Genomic DNA, 14,142 nt, shown 5'->3' with positions numbered 1-14,142 from the left:
TGGAAGTGCAACCCTTCCTTTTTATCTTAAAAGTTCTTTGTCCTCGTTGATTCCCTCAGCTTTATTAATGGCTTACAGCATAACCTCTTGCACATGCCTCTTGCACATACCATTGCTTTCCAGCCTGGCTGACCCCTAAAATCAGCTTCCTTACAGATATGAACAATGCAGCTTCCCTGCTCCAGACTTTGTTCAATCATCCCAGATGATAAACTACACAAATCTTTGACAAAACACACCTACAAATTATGTCTGGCCTCCTAATCTGTGTCCACTCTTCACTATACTAATGAGAAACTGTACTAAGTTATTCGGAAAGTAGTTATGCTCAGACACAGTAGCACCTGACTTTCCACCAGCAGCTATTGAGCTGTTTTATTGCACCACATTACTTTCTTTTGCTTGTTACAAAACACTACCATGAAACTTTAGTCACTTCTAAAGTAATCCTATTATTTAAGTATAGCAACTCACATATAGAACAAACAGCTACCTAAAAAAGTGTGTACATCTATGCTTTCATGTTCAATTACTGGAACTCTAGTGCTAACCATCAAGTTCTTAGCACTTAACATCATCAAAAGCTGCTTAATAAATGCATTATCTGTCTTAGAAATACTGCTTCAGGCTCCCTGCAGATGACAAGAGACAGCTTCTTTTGGACTGCAGACCTTTTTCTGCACCCCCCAAAAAAAAGGGGGGGGGGAGGGGGGAAGAAAGCCTGAGTTCAGGGGCATAAGGTTTCAGATGCCATTACAAACAAAAACCGAAAAAGCGAAATAACTTGTAAAACCCTGTCTAGTTACTCTCTCAGTTGTCTACAGTGCCATACAGTATTAGCTGCCTTGCAGGAGCTGTACATAATATGACATCAGAAAATAGTTATTATTATAACCTTGAACTGAATGAAAATGCCCAGTTCAACACACGAACACACTCTTCAAAGGCCTACTCCTTGCTAGAAGGTGTATGCAAGTATAGCTGCTTCCTTCCTCCTTTATTAAGATCAGATTTTGGTAAACCCATATAAAATTATTTATTTGTGATCTAGTACCACTGTATTCTCATGTTCTTACTGCAGCAGCTTTGTTACATACTGTCATAATACACTCTTAAGAAAGTATTCTTTCTTAATCTCTGAACACCGAAATACCTAGATCTAGGGCTGCTCTTCTGGAGTATGTTCCTAAATGGATTTTAAAATACTTGGTTCAAGTCCGAGTGGAAGCTGCTTCTAGTTTTAGAAAACAGAATATCCTCTCAGGCACACAGTTGAAATAAAATTCAGGCTTTTAACCCCTTTCTTTCAGTGGTACTTCCAGTTCTGCACAAAAATACAATGGCTCACTAGTAAACGAACAACTATCATCTTAACACAGGAGGAAGAAAATGTATGTAGCAGGATTCCACTGGCAGTGTGGAAGCTACTGCAGATCTTTAAAGAAATTGCAAAAGAAAAGCAAAGCACTGTGTGTTGGGGATAACAGATGTTTGATTTACAATTAAATATATTTTGGAACGCCACAGCATTTATAGCAAACTTTTATTCAATGCTTAAAAAAAAAAAAGTATGGAAATTTTCATGAACAAAGAGTAACCCAATGGAAAATATCTTCTTTTCCCACTTAAAAAGTTCTTCTGCAAGAACATTCATTAAATGTATTTAGCTACAGTAATCAGTTTTAAAATGCATGGGTATTTTTGGATTTCTTGTATACGTATATAGCATTTCCAGAGTTAAGAAGCTATTGTCCTGAGCAGTGTACAAAGAGACATTATTTAATCTAGTTACAGGACATTTCCATAATTGACAACAAGCACAGAACAATTTATAGACTTTAAACATTTAATGTGCCTTTTCATCAAGGAAGGCAAGCGATACCTGTACGACTGTTTAACACTGCGAGTGTCAATTTAATTTGGGTCTGCAGTATAAAGACATGCACAAAACATTTTTCTGGAGAACAGACTTGGAGTACATTTTGTTACAATAAACCAAGCTTGTATTCCATCATCATGTGTGGCTCTCCCATAACCTCACTCTGTGAGGGATCTGAAAAAAAAAACACAAAAAACAATATTAGGTTTCTACAAAGCTACAAATAGTAACTATCAAGACGACCATATTTCATCTAGATTTTCTTTTTTATACTAACGCTTAGTGCAACAATTACTCCACTGATTTTTGATACTGTGCACAGTGCAGATCTGTCCAACTCATAACCTTCTGTCCAAAGTAATGATCAGATAATCAATACATCTCTAGTGGTACAGGTTTTTCGTAAGGGGAAAACCAAAAACAATTCAAGTGAAGCCACACAGTTCCACATAAGCACAATCTCCTATAGTCTGAATATCACGACTGATTGAGTTTTGTGTCTAGGATAATGCAAGTCTGACTGATGTTTTTCCCCACAGACACCCCACACATCTTTCCAATGCTACTTCTCTGGGGCCTAGCACAGTAGGAGCTCATGCTCCAGGCTTTCCGCTAGCTGGGACATACCACTGATGGTTTCTCTTCTCCAGCTGATTGCTTAGTTTCACAGAAATTCTTACCCTTAAGTGCCTATGAGATTTCTTCCATTCTGTAAAGCATGGTTGACATTAGGCCACTGTATTCAAAAGTTAGCAAAGAATGTGCAGGGGACACAGACACACACCAATACCAACACTATGAACTTCATTTCCATACAAAATAAATAAATAAATAAATAAATAAATAAATAAAGAGTTTAAAAAGAAGAAAAAAAAGTTGTGTATATGTCTTGGAAGCAATGAACGTTTCCTTACGGGTGTAGTGGACTACTCTCATTCCATAGAGAAGGCATATTAAAGCCTTTTTGATGTTCCTCCAGAGACACCAAAATTACCTCATTTAGCCCTAGCTGACAAATAAGATTTTTCCAAGAGCAATTTTAACAGAGCACTTGCTCCTTCTCAATCTATAAACATATTAGTTTGCTGTGAACAATGGAAAACACCAAGTTCCAACAAATTGTTTGACATTGCTCTACCCCTTCAACCACAACAACCTAAGATTCCTTTCCATGCTCCCTACAAATCCATCCCAGAAAAGATTTCTAGGTTTCCCTCATGCCTCCAGACTTCCACCTACCCCTCCAGTATTTCAAGTTCCCTCTATCCCAGACTCTCTCCATTCGCTAGCCCCACCTCAGACTACCCTCTGCTTCCACCCATGGCCTTAACTACCAGCTGGACAAAAAGCAGATTCCTAAAAACAAAAATAAAATAATAATAAGGCCAGGTTTATTCCATCCTACACAAATACTGACTGACAGCCAGCAGCCCACAAAACTGCTAGCTCTTAGTTAATTATGTTAATATGTGGGAGTCTTCCCCCCATTTCTGTTGCATTAGTTTGGTATCTCTCCTCTACCCAGCCTTTTTTCTTTTTAATTACAGAACTTGCAAAAACTTTTGTGTCTTTGAAACCTCTGCTTGTCAAAATTTGGGTAAGTACTTCAAAAGTTTCTGGGGGAACAGGCATTTAGCAAAAGTGTATAATCTTCTATTCCTTAAGCAACCAAGCTTAAAAACAAATTCAGGTTTACTCCATATTTCAGAATAATTGCCACACAACTAGCAGCTGAACCACATTTATTTCTCCATCCCACAGTGTTTCTTTCACTCTGGGAATTCAATTTCTATCTGTATTTTATGTTTTTAATTTTTGTAATCCCTAGAGGTAAACAACTTAACAGTTCCCAAATTTTACTGTTCCATTAATTTCAAGTAATTTTAGATAGCTCACAAAACATTTGAAAGAAAATATATTTACCATTAAGAATATCCTCAAAACCAATGCATTCATCATTTCCCCTCAGAGTATCCAGTGCTATGTTTGAGCTGTGAAGAAATGGGAGACGCTGGACCTGTAAGAAGACAGCAAATGTTAAAGTTTGTGCAAGTCTGAATTTGAATTTTTTATTTGGATTTCTCAGTCTGAAGTGACTGTCAAAAATGACAGGCAAAGTTGCTTCTTCCTTTGAAAACAATGATAAAAGTAAGAGGGCTATTGGCACACACTGATATCAAAACCTACCTAACATCACTATCTTCTGTTGTCTACCACTCTATCTTCAGAGGAACAGCCTTTCACTAGATTTATGGCTTTCACTGTAGTTATTAAAAAAAAATGTAGCTGTTTTTCTGCACCCTCCACCCATAGTATTACAAAATAACTCTAGTGGTACATAGGGCATTCAGATCCTAAAGGCTCAACACAGAATGGCTTATCTTTACTCATGACTACATTCACTATTGAGAGTGAAACTTCAGTTATATTATGAATTCATTTTACAAATATAAAAGTATCATGAGGCTATTCTCTTTACACACAAAATAGTTTGCAGGTATCTATAACTACTGGCACAAGTGTGAGAAGTTCAAGTACACACAGTATTCCCCTTCATATTTTGGAAAGGTGAAATTAAACCACAAGAGAGCTTGTATATCTATCATCAAAGATAAAAGCCTGGAGTGAACAATCTTCTGATCACCAGATTTTTCCCCTGCTCAAGAATGCATGTAGAGGCACACTAGCAGGATCTTTGTCCTCACCTGCCCCCTTTTCTGCCATGTGCTAGCACCAGTTAAGAGATGGTTGTACTTTGATGTAGAAAGATGGCTTTCCAAAAGCTTTTTTATCCAGATAAAAATTCCTTCCAGTGATTTAAATTATACCAGTTTGATAAAAATGCCTACCTGTTTCACTGCTCTGAATTCCATCTGCAGCTTTAAAGGTGCATGGAGTCCTTGAATATTTCTCAGCGTGGCAAAGTTTGTCTTATCTTGATTTAACTGGAACTATCACAAAGAACATTTTTTTGTTTTAAAGAAAAGCTACATTCAAGTACAGTCATAGAAGAGACTGTGATATCCTGCTTAAACAAATATGCTCATTTAAATTTAGAAGTAAAAACTCAGTGATACTGTCATAAGCGTCTCAAATGTACAAGATGTATATTAATGCAATAACATTTGTTTTAAATCACTGAAATTGCACTTTACTAGATTGCTTTTATTACAAATCAATAGTAGCAATTTCTTTCTTTTTTTTTTTTTTTCTCTTTTTTTCTTTTTGACAATCAGGACATGCAACCCCACCAAGTGGTTTAGTTGTGTACTACTTTACTACAGTATTAGCACACAAATGGGAAGCTAAACTTGGTTTGAAGTAAAAACACAAAGCAGAAGGCAACAGTTCATATTATTTTTAGTCACTGAAGACTGTACTTCAAAACATTTGAAATGCATCTTTTCTGATCAAGTAGAAAAACAGAGCATCACATACACTCTGTAAGACTCAGGAAAGCAAAAGACAGCTCTTATCTTACCAGCTGCTCTAACACTGATAAATAACATAAAGAATGTGCACATATTCATTTAGTAGCAAGTTTTAACAATGAAAAAAATGCTGGCTCATGAATATTAAAGTACACACACACACAGTGTTCAGTATTGCCAAGCCTGAGTAATCCAGTCTCAACTTTGGCTTTTATGTTAGTGACTACATGCCTGCAATGTTAACATAAGACACTACTATAAAGCAAAACAAAGAATATGAGCCTCTTATTTTAAAAGCTGTACTCATAAAGACTATGAAAAAAGTCTGCTGGTATGAGAATATCATATTTATGCTAAGGGATCTCAGAAACCAACAGGAATACAGAAGTCAAAGGTATAACAAGTACTTTTCTTGAGATTAATCCATACTGAATTTTCTTCAAAAGTTAACAGAAAATACTAATTATGCCCCTCATCCCAAACTTATAATTTTGGTCACATTACTCTTCTGTTTTTTTAATAAAAGTAGGGGGTGCTTAAATGGGTAGTAGAAAGATTTGGTTTCTGCTTATGCTACCTGAAAAGCCTATCTACATTTATAGCAGTAAAACAACCCATTACTATTCCAGGCTTAGGAAGGTCTTTTTCCATTCAAACGTAAGTGGAAAAAAAATTCTTAGAGAAATCAGCCATAAGCTTCCAGAAAAAAATACCAAAATAATACATGGAAAAAACAACTAAAAGATTCCGTATACTTCGTAGGGGCCCATATTATCTATTTTTATTATTTTTGTGCATTTTCTTTCTCTAGCACACAATCTTTTAATTATGTAGATTTCATATGGCAAAAGCAGTTATAAAAATTAAGTTATAGCAGTCAGTTGTAAAAAAATAAATAAAATCAATTGTCAGACATCCCCAAAACAATTATATTATACAATTGTAACTACACTCTTGAATGCCACATTAACATCATTCTTCTAACCAGTGACATTAGCACTGGCTAGAATAAATTAAAGTTTGACATTACCATACTGTTTAGCTTAGTATTTTGGAACATTATGTCCAAATACTGCATTCACTTCAAGACACCAAACTGTATCCAAAGCTCCTGTGCCGACAAAACAGGCACCAAAGATGAGATTCAGTTCAACTAGTTATTTAGCCAAGGCTATCAATCCAGGCTCCCTTCACAGCAATGTAAATCTTCAATCTATGGTCAGCAGACCACTCCTAAGTGGTCCATGAGCGACGACTAAGTCAGACAAGATTGCATACACTTAGAATAATCTGTACATGGAAAACTTCTAAATAGGCTCAAGTAATTCAGTGAAAAGTATTTATGGGTTCACAAACCAAAAGTCTAACAATGAAGATATATGGTAAACAAAGACAAAATGGTAAGAACAGCCTTCTGTAGGTGACAGGTATCCCTCTCTTTCCCCACTAACTACAGAGGCTGTGTACACAACTAACTTACTAACTTATAGATGGTTAAGCCTTACCAAAATAAAGCCCAACTTGAAAGTCTACTAACATACTTAAAGTGAAGATAAACACAAGTGGGAAGTTACATGTTAAACAAATTTGCCAAGAACATTACTGGCATAAATAAAATGTTGTGGCTTTTGAACATCTTTATTCCACTGAAGACAGAACCTTGCTCGTTCCTGGCTGCTGCACAAAGCAGTGCAGGTAAATCATACTGTTAAACTAAACTTCCTAATTAGTTAAGAGTGAAGAGGACTATATTTGATGTTATACTTGCATTTTTTTCTGACAGCTCCAGTGGGTGGCTGGGCAACAATTCATTTTTCACACTTGTAAAGCTAAAAATACAGACAAAACAATGTAATTAACAGAAAATTAATCAGAACACCATTTTTTAAGCCATAGTCCAATACTAATTCCAGATACAAACATCAATCCAGAGACACAAGATTAGCGTAGTTTCAACTATTCAAAAATGATGCTTAACGGTGCAGAAGCAAAAATGAACTCAATTATAGCACTGTCAGAAGAAAAAAAAAAAACTTGTGTAAGAATTTCAGGCATCTTTTTTCCTTCAGTTTTATATTTGACATAAAGAAATGATAATTTTTTCCTTAAACTCCTTCAGAAATAGAGAAATATATCAATAACTGCACACCTACTTAGTTTAATGTAGAAGTCTCAACTCCTTCTTTAAGTTTTTTCAGACAGAATACTGCACGTTTTCCCCTCCATAGCTGTTTTACCTGCATTTTAAACTCCATGAAGTTATTGTAGATTCATTATTCAATACATGTATATAGTTGTGCCACTCATGTAAATTGCTAATAAAAAATTACTATTTTTATAATAGTAACTTTACTTTTTGTACCAATACCAAAATCAACTATTTCATGCAGTTCTACAGCACATTCACACACATATATATAACAAATAGCATATATTTCATAATGATTGAGACTTTGCCATTATTTTCTAAAAAGGAGCATAAAATGAGTTAAAGTCCATTAACATTATCTACTTTTTAAAGTGACGTTTTGCAGAAAATTAAAGCTTGAAAGACAATCTGACTGAAAACATGCGCTTTAGCCACAGGTTGAGACACATCTACCAAGAAACTTCTTCAAAAAACAAATATTTAGTATGTTTTCTTCCTACATCTGAAGTTTTACATCGACTACTGCACAATTTAAGAAGAAGCAGTAAAACATACCCTCTACGCAGAAGGTCATGACCTCCAAATGGTCCAGCAGGTGAAAATTCAGTAATTGAGATGTTATCCTTCAACAGAGAAGTAGCTCCTCTGGAATTCTGGAACAAAGAGATGATTACTTTTACAGAACCAGGCCCCGTTTGCCCCTAAGCAAATGAAAATTACAAAGATTCTGCAGATTTTTTACTAAATAGTTCAACAGCTCCTCAAACTAGCCAGGCACAAGTCTTAGCCTTAAGAGTTGCCCCCCCCCCTTTTTTTTTTTGAGGGGGAGAGGGGAATCACTAAGTTAGAACGCTTTCAGAGAGTCTGATGATACTTAAAGGTACTGGTAAACATTTTTGGGAGCTGGCTGAAGCAGTTAAAAATCATAATTATCCCTTGTTCATCCCCAACCCTGTGCTGCAGGGATGGGAGGGGAGAAGACAGGTCACTGCCCAACTGATGGAACATGTCTGAGCATTCCTTCATTCACGTCAATACAGAAGTAATCAATTGCAATCCAATTGGTTTTAATCCACGGTTTAAGGCTGCCCTAAAGAGGATAAGCTCTATTCATGCACTCTATTATGTCAGTTAACTGGAAGAGCAAAGGAGAAATGGTAACGTGTAGAGGATGACCAGAGAAAACACACCTCCACAGACTTAGTAAGTAAAACCATCTTAACCCAGATCACCAGTTTAAAGCTTCAATGGCTGATTATATTGAAGGAATTTCAGGACTGTTCACACAAATTACTATAACAGATCAATGAATAATAACCCCTGGAAGATGACAGCAACGATCTCTGGAAGATGACACCAATGAGCTGCTCAGCATAGGAGTTTCTTCCATCATTTTTGTCAGCTCCAACAGAGAACACATGCTCACATTCTCTTGAAACAGTATACTACCATGGTAACTGTCAATAACCTAAAGGCTATTAGAAAATCCTAAAACATCTTCTATCACATCTAAAGCATCTACCAATTAACATACTCAGTACTGATCTGATCTTTCTAAGAGTGCTGTAAACAAAAACATGTAAAAGGTATTATTAACTAGAAGGTGTGACAAGAGGGCAAATTTTAGGAGGACCGAAGTGAAAGAAAGTAAAACAAAAGCAGAAAAGCAGGAAATACTTCCAAATAGTGAACCCCTCAAGTCATGCCAGCGACTAGACCGGCTTAGGTGGTCCCAACACGAGTAAACACCACAGAGGCTCGAAGGGCGAACACAAAAACTGCTGCGCTCGCTGCTCGCCCCTAAAGCCCTGGGCTCCTGGAGCGCCGGATTACCGGGAGCCTCGGCGTCCCTCTCCCTCCCCAGCTCCCAGGAGAGGGGCTTTAAAACACAGCCAAGCACAGCCGGACGCCCGCCCCGCGCGGGCACAGAGCGGCCCGGGCCGCCACCCTGAGCGCGCCGCCGCCCCCCGCCCGGGAGCACGCGTGCCCGCCATGGCCGCGCCGGACCCCAGTGACTCAGCACGTCGCACCGCCCCTCGCCCCTGCCGGTACGCGGCGGCCAGCACCCTGCCGACCGTTGGGACACCAACGGCCGCAGCGGGACTTGGGGGGGGAGGCGGAAGGCGGGGACGGCGGGCGCGCGCCTCCCCCCACGCGCGAGCAGTACAACCGACCCCGCGCTCACCATCTTTGCCCGACACCCGACACCACTTCCGCCTCCTCCTCCTCCTCACTTCCGCCCCTCCCCCGGCGCGCTGCGTCAGACGCAGGGAGCGGCGGCCGCCAGAGCAAGCGCCCGCGCGGGGAGGGGCGTGGCCTCGCGAGTAGGAGGCGTGGCCTCGCGAGGAGGGGCCGGGCCGGGCCGTGGCCGCCCCGAGGTGGCGGTTGGCGTCGACGGGGCGGGGCGGGGCGGGGCGGGGTGTCTGCGGCGGCCGCCGCGCCTGGCCTGCCCAGCCCCGGGCAGGGCCTTGCCCCAGGTCTGCAGGGCTTCCCGCGCCCATTTGAGGTTAGCTGTCAAAAAAGAGCATTTTTGGTGCCAGCCAAAATCCCCTCGCCGGCCCCTGGCTGCCCGCAGTAGGCCGGGGCAGCTGTGTGGTGGCGCTGGTTGATGGGGGCCCTCACCTTGTGCTCCTCTGTGGACAAACTTGTCATCCCTCTGCAGTGACTGGCAAGGCATGCCCAGGGCAAGTTTAGCTTTGGAAACGAGTTTTGAGAACTGTGGAGGAAAACTATGGTCACAGTAGCAACAGTAACAACACAGTAACTGGTTAGTGTTAGCTTATACTTAAATAATTTTGAAGTCTTTTCAACCGTCATTAGAAAATTTGCCACAGATTTTGCTGCACTGCTCCAGCTGTGATTTGGCATATTTCTTTCACATACTTCTTCTGAGGCATGTGGTTTGCTCAGCTTTTTCAGATTTTGCCCCAAGTTGCCCTGCTGCTATGAATTTCATACATGGCAGTTAAAATTAACACTACATGCTGTAGAAAAAGTGATATTAACATGGGAATTTTATATATATTTTAATAACACACTCAGCTTTGGATAATATTTAATTAAATTCATAACCTTTTATTGTTATCCTCTTTCTTGAGCGGAATTAGGTCACCAGTTCAAAAATTGTTCCGAACCAAAGTTACAGCCCTTTAGATGAAGGTCTTAGGTTTAAAGCAAAGACTTCAAAAGAATGAGAATGTAAGACTGGATTTTTTTAATTATTTTTAGGAAAATGGGTACCACAAAGGCTTCTCTGATCTTGTAATTATAATGGGTACTCGGATATTGTGGTGCTGGGTTCATTATTATAGAATAGATGTGAATACAAAAAAACAAATCAAGTTCCTGTTTAACTGTAGCTTACAGAAAAGCTAGGTTTGTCACTAAATGTATTTATTTATTGACTGAGTTTGTTGATCAGGATATGACTGTGGAGATGAAACATCTAACTTTCAAAGTCATTCTTGCAGGACACAGACAGGATACAATCACTCCATGTACCATTATTGACATCACTGCAATCCATAGTTTAGGCTGCATAACATAAAAGAATGCACATTGCAAGAAAGATCTGGTTTTCCTTTAAAGACAGACTTTCACACTAGGGAAAACTCCCAGACATAAACAGAAATCACAGATACATTTTCTCATCAAATTGCCTACTGTTTTACATTTGAGCAAAGTTTGATTTCTTTCACAACCTATTTTGTTTTAGTGATCTTACAGTGAACGTTTTAGTGCTGGATGACTGTAGTATCTCTCGTTCCTATGACCGTATCTGTGTCTGTGCCGCACATTAATAGGAATTATATGAGCAGTTGTCAGGCTGATCAAACTTTTTATCAGAAGTGGTGAGCAATGAGTGCTGCAGTTATTCAGAAGTGACAGGTATGGCTGCCCTTTCCATTCACGATGATTTCAAGGCTGCCCTCAGCACCAGCCTCGCCGCAGCGCAGACAGCAAGCCCACAAGCACTGCCGCAGGAACAGCCTGTGCACGCCGGCTCCAGCACACAGGGCCCTGTGTGCCGCAGTGGCCTGCCGAGCTGGCCTGCTGGCATGCAGACCTGGGCAGCCCGTCTGAAAGCATCTTCCAAGCTGACAGAAACAGGGTGGAAAGTGGGATGCAGTGATTATGGTTCCTAAAGAGGCTGCTCTTTTAGACCATATGGACACCCTAAAATTAATGTGAAAATTACTACTACTACTCTAAAATTATTACCTTCGTAAAGTTTGATGGTTAATTTCACATGTTGCTTTTAAACACAACCTTCAAATTATTGGCTTTTTATGAATAAAAGTTTTTTTTTCAACTTTTTGTATAAAGAAGGTTCAAAATGTATGAATGTTTTACATTTCTTTCTGCATGTTTTTTACCTCAACATTTTTGGAATGTCAAATCTGGTCTCTTTGGTTTAGCTGGGGGACTTAACTGAGGTTTCAAGAGAGGTATAGACCATGAACCCTTGTATCTTTTAGAAATGAGGAAAGTGTTGACTCTTTTTAAAAATATATACTTTGTTTCAAATACCCTTTGGCAATTAAATTTGTATTAACAAACATAAAGCAACTGGAATGTATGGAGCTGTGCCTAGGGGTGGATGAAGAGCGAGTCGAGAGCTTATGGGTAAGGATCAAAGGGCAGGCTAGCATGGGTGACACTGTTGTGGGTGTTTACTACAGGCCACCTGATCAGGAAGAGGAAGTCGATGAGGCCTTCTACAGACAGCTGGAAGTAGCCTCACGATCCCAGGCCCTGGTTCTCATGGGGGACTTCAACCACCCCGATATCTGCTGGAAAGACAACACAGCTAGGCACAAACAGTCCCGGAGGTTCCTGCAGAGCATTGGTGACAACTTCTTGACACAGGTGGTGGAGGAGCCAACAAGGAGAGGTGTGCTGCTGGACCTCGTACTAACAAACAAAGAAGGACTGGTGGAAGATGTGAAGGTCGGGGGCTGCCTTGGCTGCAGTGACCATGAGATGGTGGAGTTCAGGATCCTGCGAGGAGGCAGCAGGGCACCAAGTAGGATCACAACCCTGGACTTCAGGAGAGCAAACTTTGGCCTCTTCAGGGACCTACTTGGAGAAATCCCATGGGTGAGGGCCCTGGAAGGAAGGAGTGTTCAAGAGAGCTGGTTAATATTCAAACATCACTTCCTCCAGGCTCAAGAGTGGTGCATCCCTATGAGTAGGAAGTCAAGCAAAGGAGGCAGGAGACCTGCATGGATGAGCAAGGAGCTCCTGGCAAAACTCAACCAGAAGAAGGAAGTATACAGAAAGTGGAAAGGGGGACAGGCCACTTGGGAGGAATATAGGAACATTGTCAGAGTATGCAGGGATGTGACGAGGAAGGCTAAGGCCCGTTTGGAATTAAATCTGGCTAGAGATGTCAAGGACAGCAAGAAGGGCTTCTTCAAATACATCAGCAGCAAGAGGAAGACTAGGGAAAATGTGGGGCCTTTGCTGAATGGGGTGGGTGCCCTGGTGACGAAGGATACAGAGAAGGCAGAGTTACTGAATGCCTTCTTTGCTTCAGTCTTTACTGCTCAGGCCAGCCCTCAGGAGCCCCAGATCCTGGAGGCAAGAGAGAAAGTCTGGAGAGAGGAAGACTTTCCCTTGGTGGAGGAGGAGTGGGTTAGAGATCATTTAAGCAAACTTGACACCCACAAATCCATGGGCCCTGATGGGATGCACCCACGAGTGCTGAGGGAGCTGGCAGACATTATTGCTAAGCCACTCTCCATCATCTTTGAAAGGTCATGGAGAACAGGAGAGGTGCCTGAGGACTGGAAGAAAGCCATTGTCACCCCAGTCTTCAAAAAGGGCAAGAAGGAGGACCCAGGGAACTACAGGCCAATCAGCCTCACCTCCATCCCTGGAAAGGTGATGGAGCAGCTCATCCTGGAAGCCATCTCCAAGCATGTGGAGGACAAGAAGGTGATCAGGAGTAGTCAGCATGGCTTCACCAAGGGGAAATCATGCCTAACCAATCTGATAGCCTTCTCTGATGGAATGACTGGCTGGGTAGATGAGGGGAGAGCAGTGGATGTTGTCTACCTAGACTTCAGCAAGGCTTTTGACACTGTCTCCCATAGCATCCTCATAGACAAGCTCAGGAAGTGTGGGTTAGATGAGTGGACAGTGAGGTGGATTGAGAACTGGCTGAATGGCAGAGCTCAGAGGGTTGTGATCAGTGGCACAGAGTCTAGTTGGAGGCCTGTAGCTAGCGGTGTCCCCCAGGGGGTCAGTACTGGGTCCAGTCTTGTTCAACTTCTTCATCAATGACCTGGATGAAGGCACAGAGTGCACCCTCAGCAAGTTTGCTGACGATACCAAATTGGGAGGAGTGGCTGATACGCCAGAGGGCTGTGCTGCCATTCAAAGAGACTTGGACAGGCTGGAGAGGTGGGCAGAGAGGAACCTCATGAAGTTCAACAAAGGCAAGTGCAGGGTCCTGCACCTAGGGAGGAATAACCCCATGCACCAGTACAGGTTAGGGGTTGACCTGCTGGAGAGCAGCTCTGCGGAGAAGGACCTGGGAGTGCAGGTGGACACGAAGTTAACCATGAGGCAGCAATGTGCCCTTGTGGCCAAAAAGGCCAATGGTATCCTGGGCTGCATCAGAAAGAGTGTTGCCAGCAGGTCGAGGGAGGTGATTCTCCCCCTCTACTCAGCCCTGG

General features: G+C 41.2%; 1 protein-coding gene across 2 annotated transcripts; it reads right to left on the bottom strand.

The window, feature by feature from the left end:
- Positions 1-1,507: 1,507 nt before the first annotated feature.
- Positions 1,508-9,708, bottom strand: POMP (proteasome maturation protein). 2 transcript variants are annotated; one of them, XM_067290816.1, is made up of 6 exons: positions 9,645-9,708; positions 8,015-8,112; positions 7,079-7,139; positions 4,729-4,830; positions 3,803-3,896; positions 1,508-2,053 (listed from the first exon to the last, which is right to left on the bottom strand). In XM_067290816.1, the coding sequence occupies exons 1-6, from the start codon at positions 9,645-9,647 to the stop codon at positions 1,986-1,988; spliced, it is 426 nt and encodes a 141-aa protein (XP_067146917.1). In that variant the 5' UTR covers positions 9,648-9,708; the 3' UTR covers positions 1,508-1,985. The 2 variants fall into 2 exon arrangements, with proteins under 2 accessions (XP_067146917.1, XP_067146911.1); XM_067290810.1 differs by lacking the exon at positions 9,645-9,708 and adding an exon at positions 8,778-9,157.
- Between the last annotated feature and the right edge of the window lie 4,434 nt (positions 9,709-14,142).

Source organism: Apteryx mantelli, chromosome 1, assembly GCF_036417845.1.
Source record: "Apteryx mantelli isolate bAptMan1 chromosome 1, bAptMan1.hap1, whole genome shotgun sequence".
Lineage (NCBI taxonomy): Eukaryota > Metazoa > Chordata > Aves > Apterygiformes > Apterygidae > Apteryx > Apteryx mantelli.
The sequence above is the reverse complement of the archived record's forward strand: the minus strand, read 5'-3'. Positions and strand labels throughout refer to the sequence as shown.

Coding starts and splice junctions, on each gene's coding strand:
- POMP (XM_067290810.1), bottom strand. CDS start 8,879: ATGTGTTCTCTGTTGGAGCTGACAAAAATGATGGAAGAAACTCCTATG. Junction 8,113..8,777: donor GTTGCTGTCATCTTCCAGGG/GTTATTATTCAT, acceptor TCTTTGTTCCAG/AATTCCAGAGGAGCTACTTC. Junction 7,140..8,014: donor CATGACCTTCTGCGTAGAGG/GTATGTTTTACT, acceptor CTGTATTTTTAG/CTTTACAAGTGTGAAAAATG.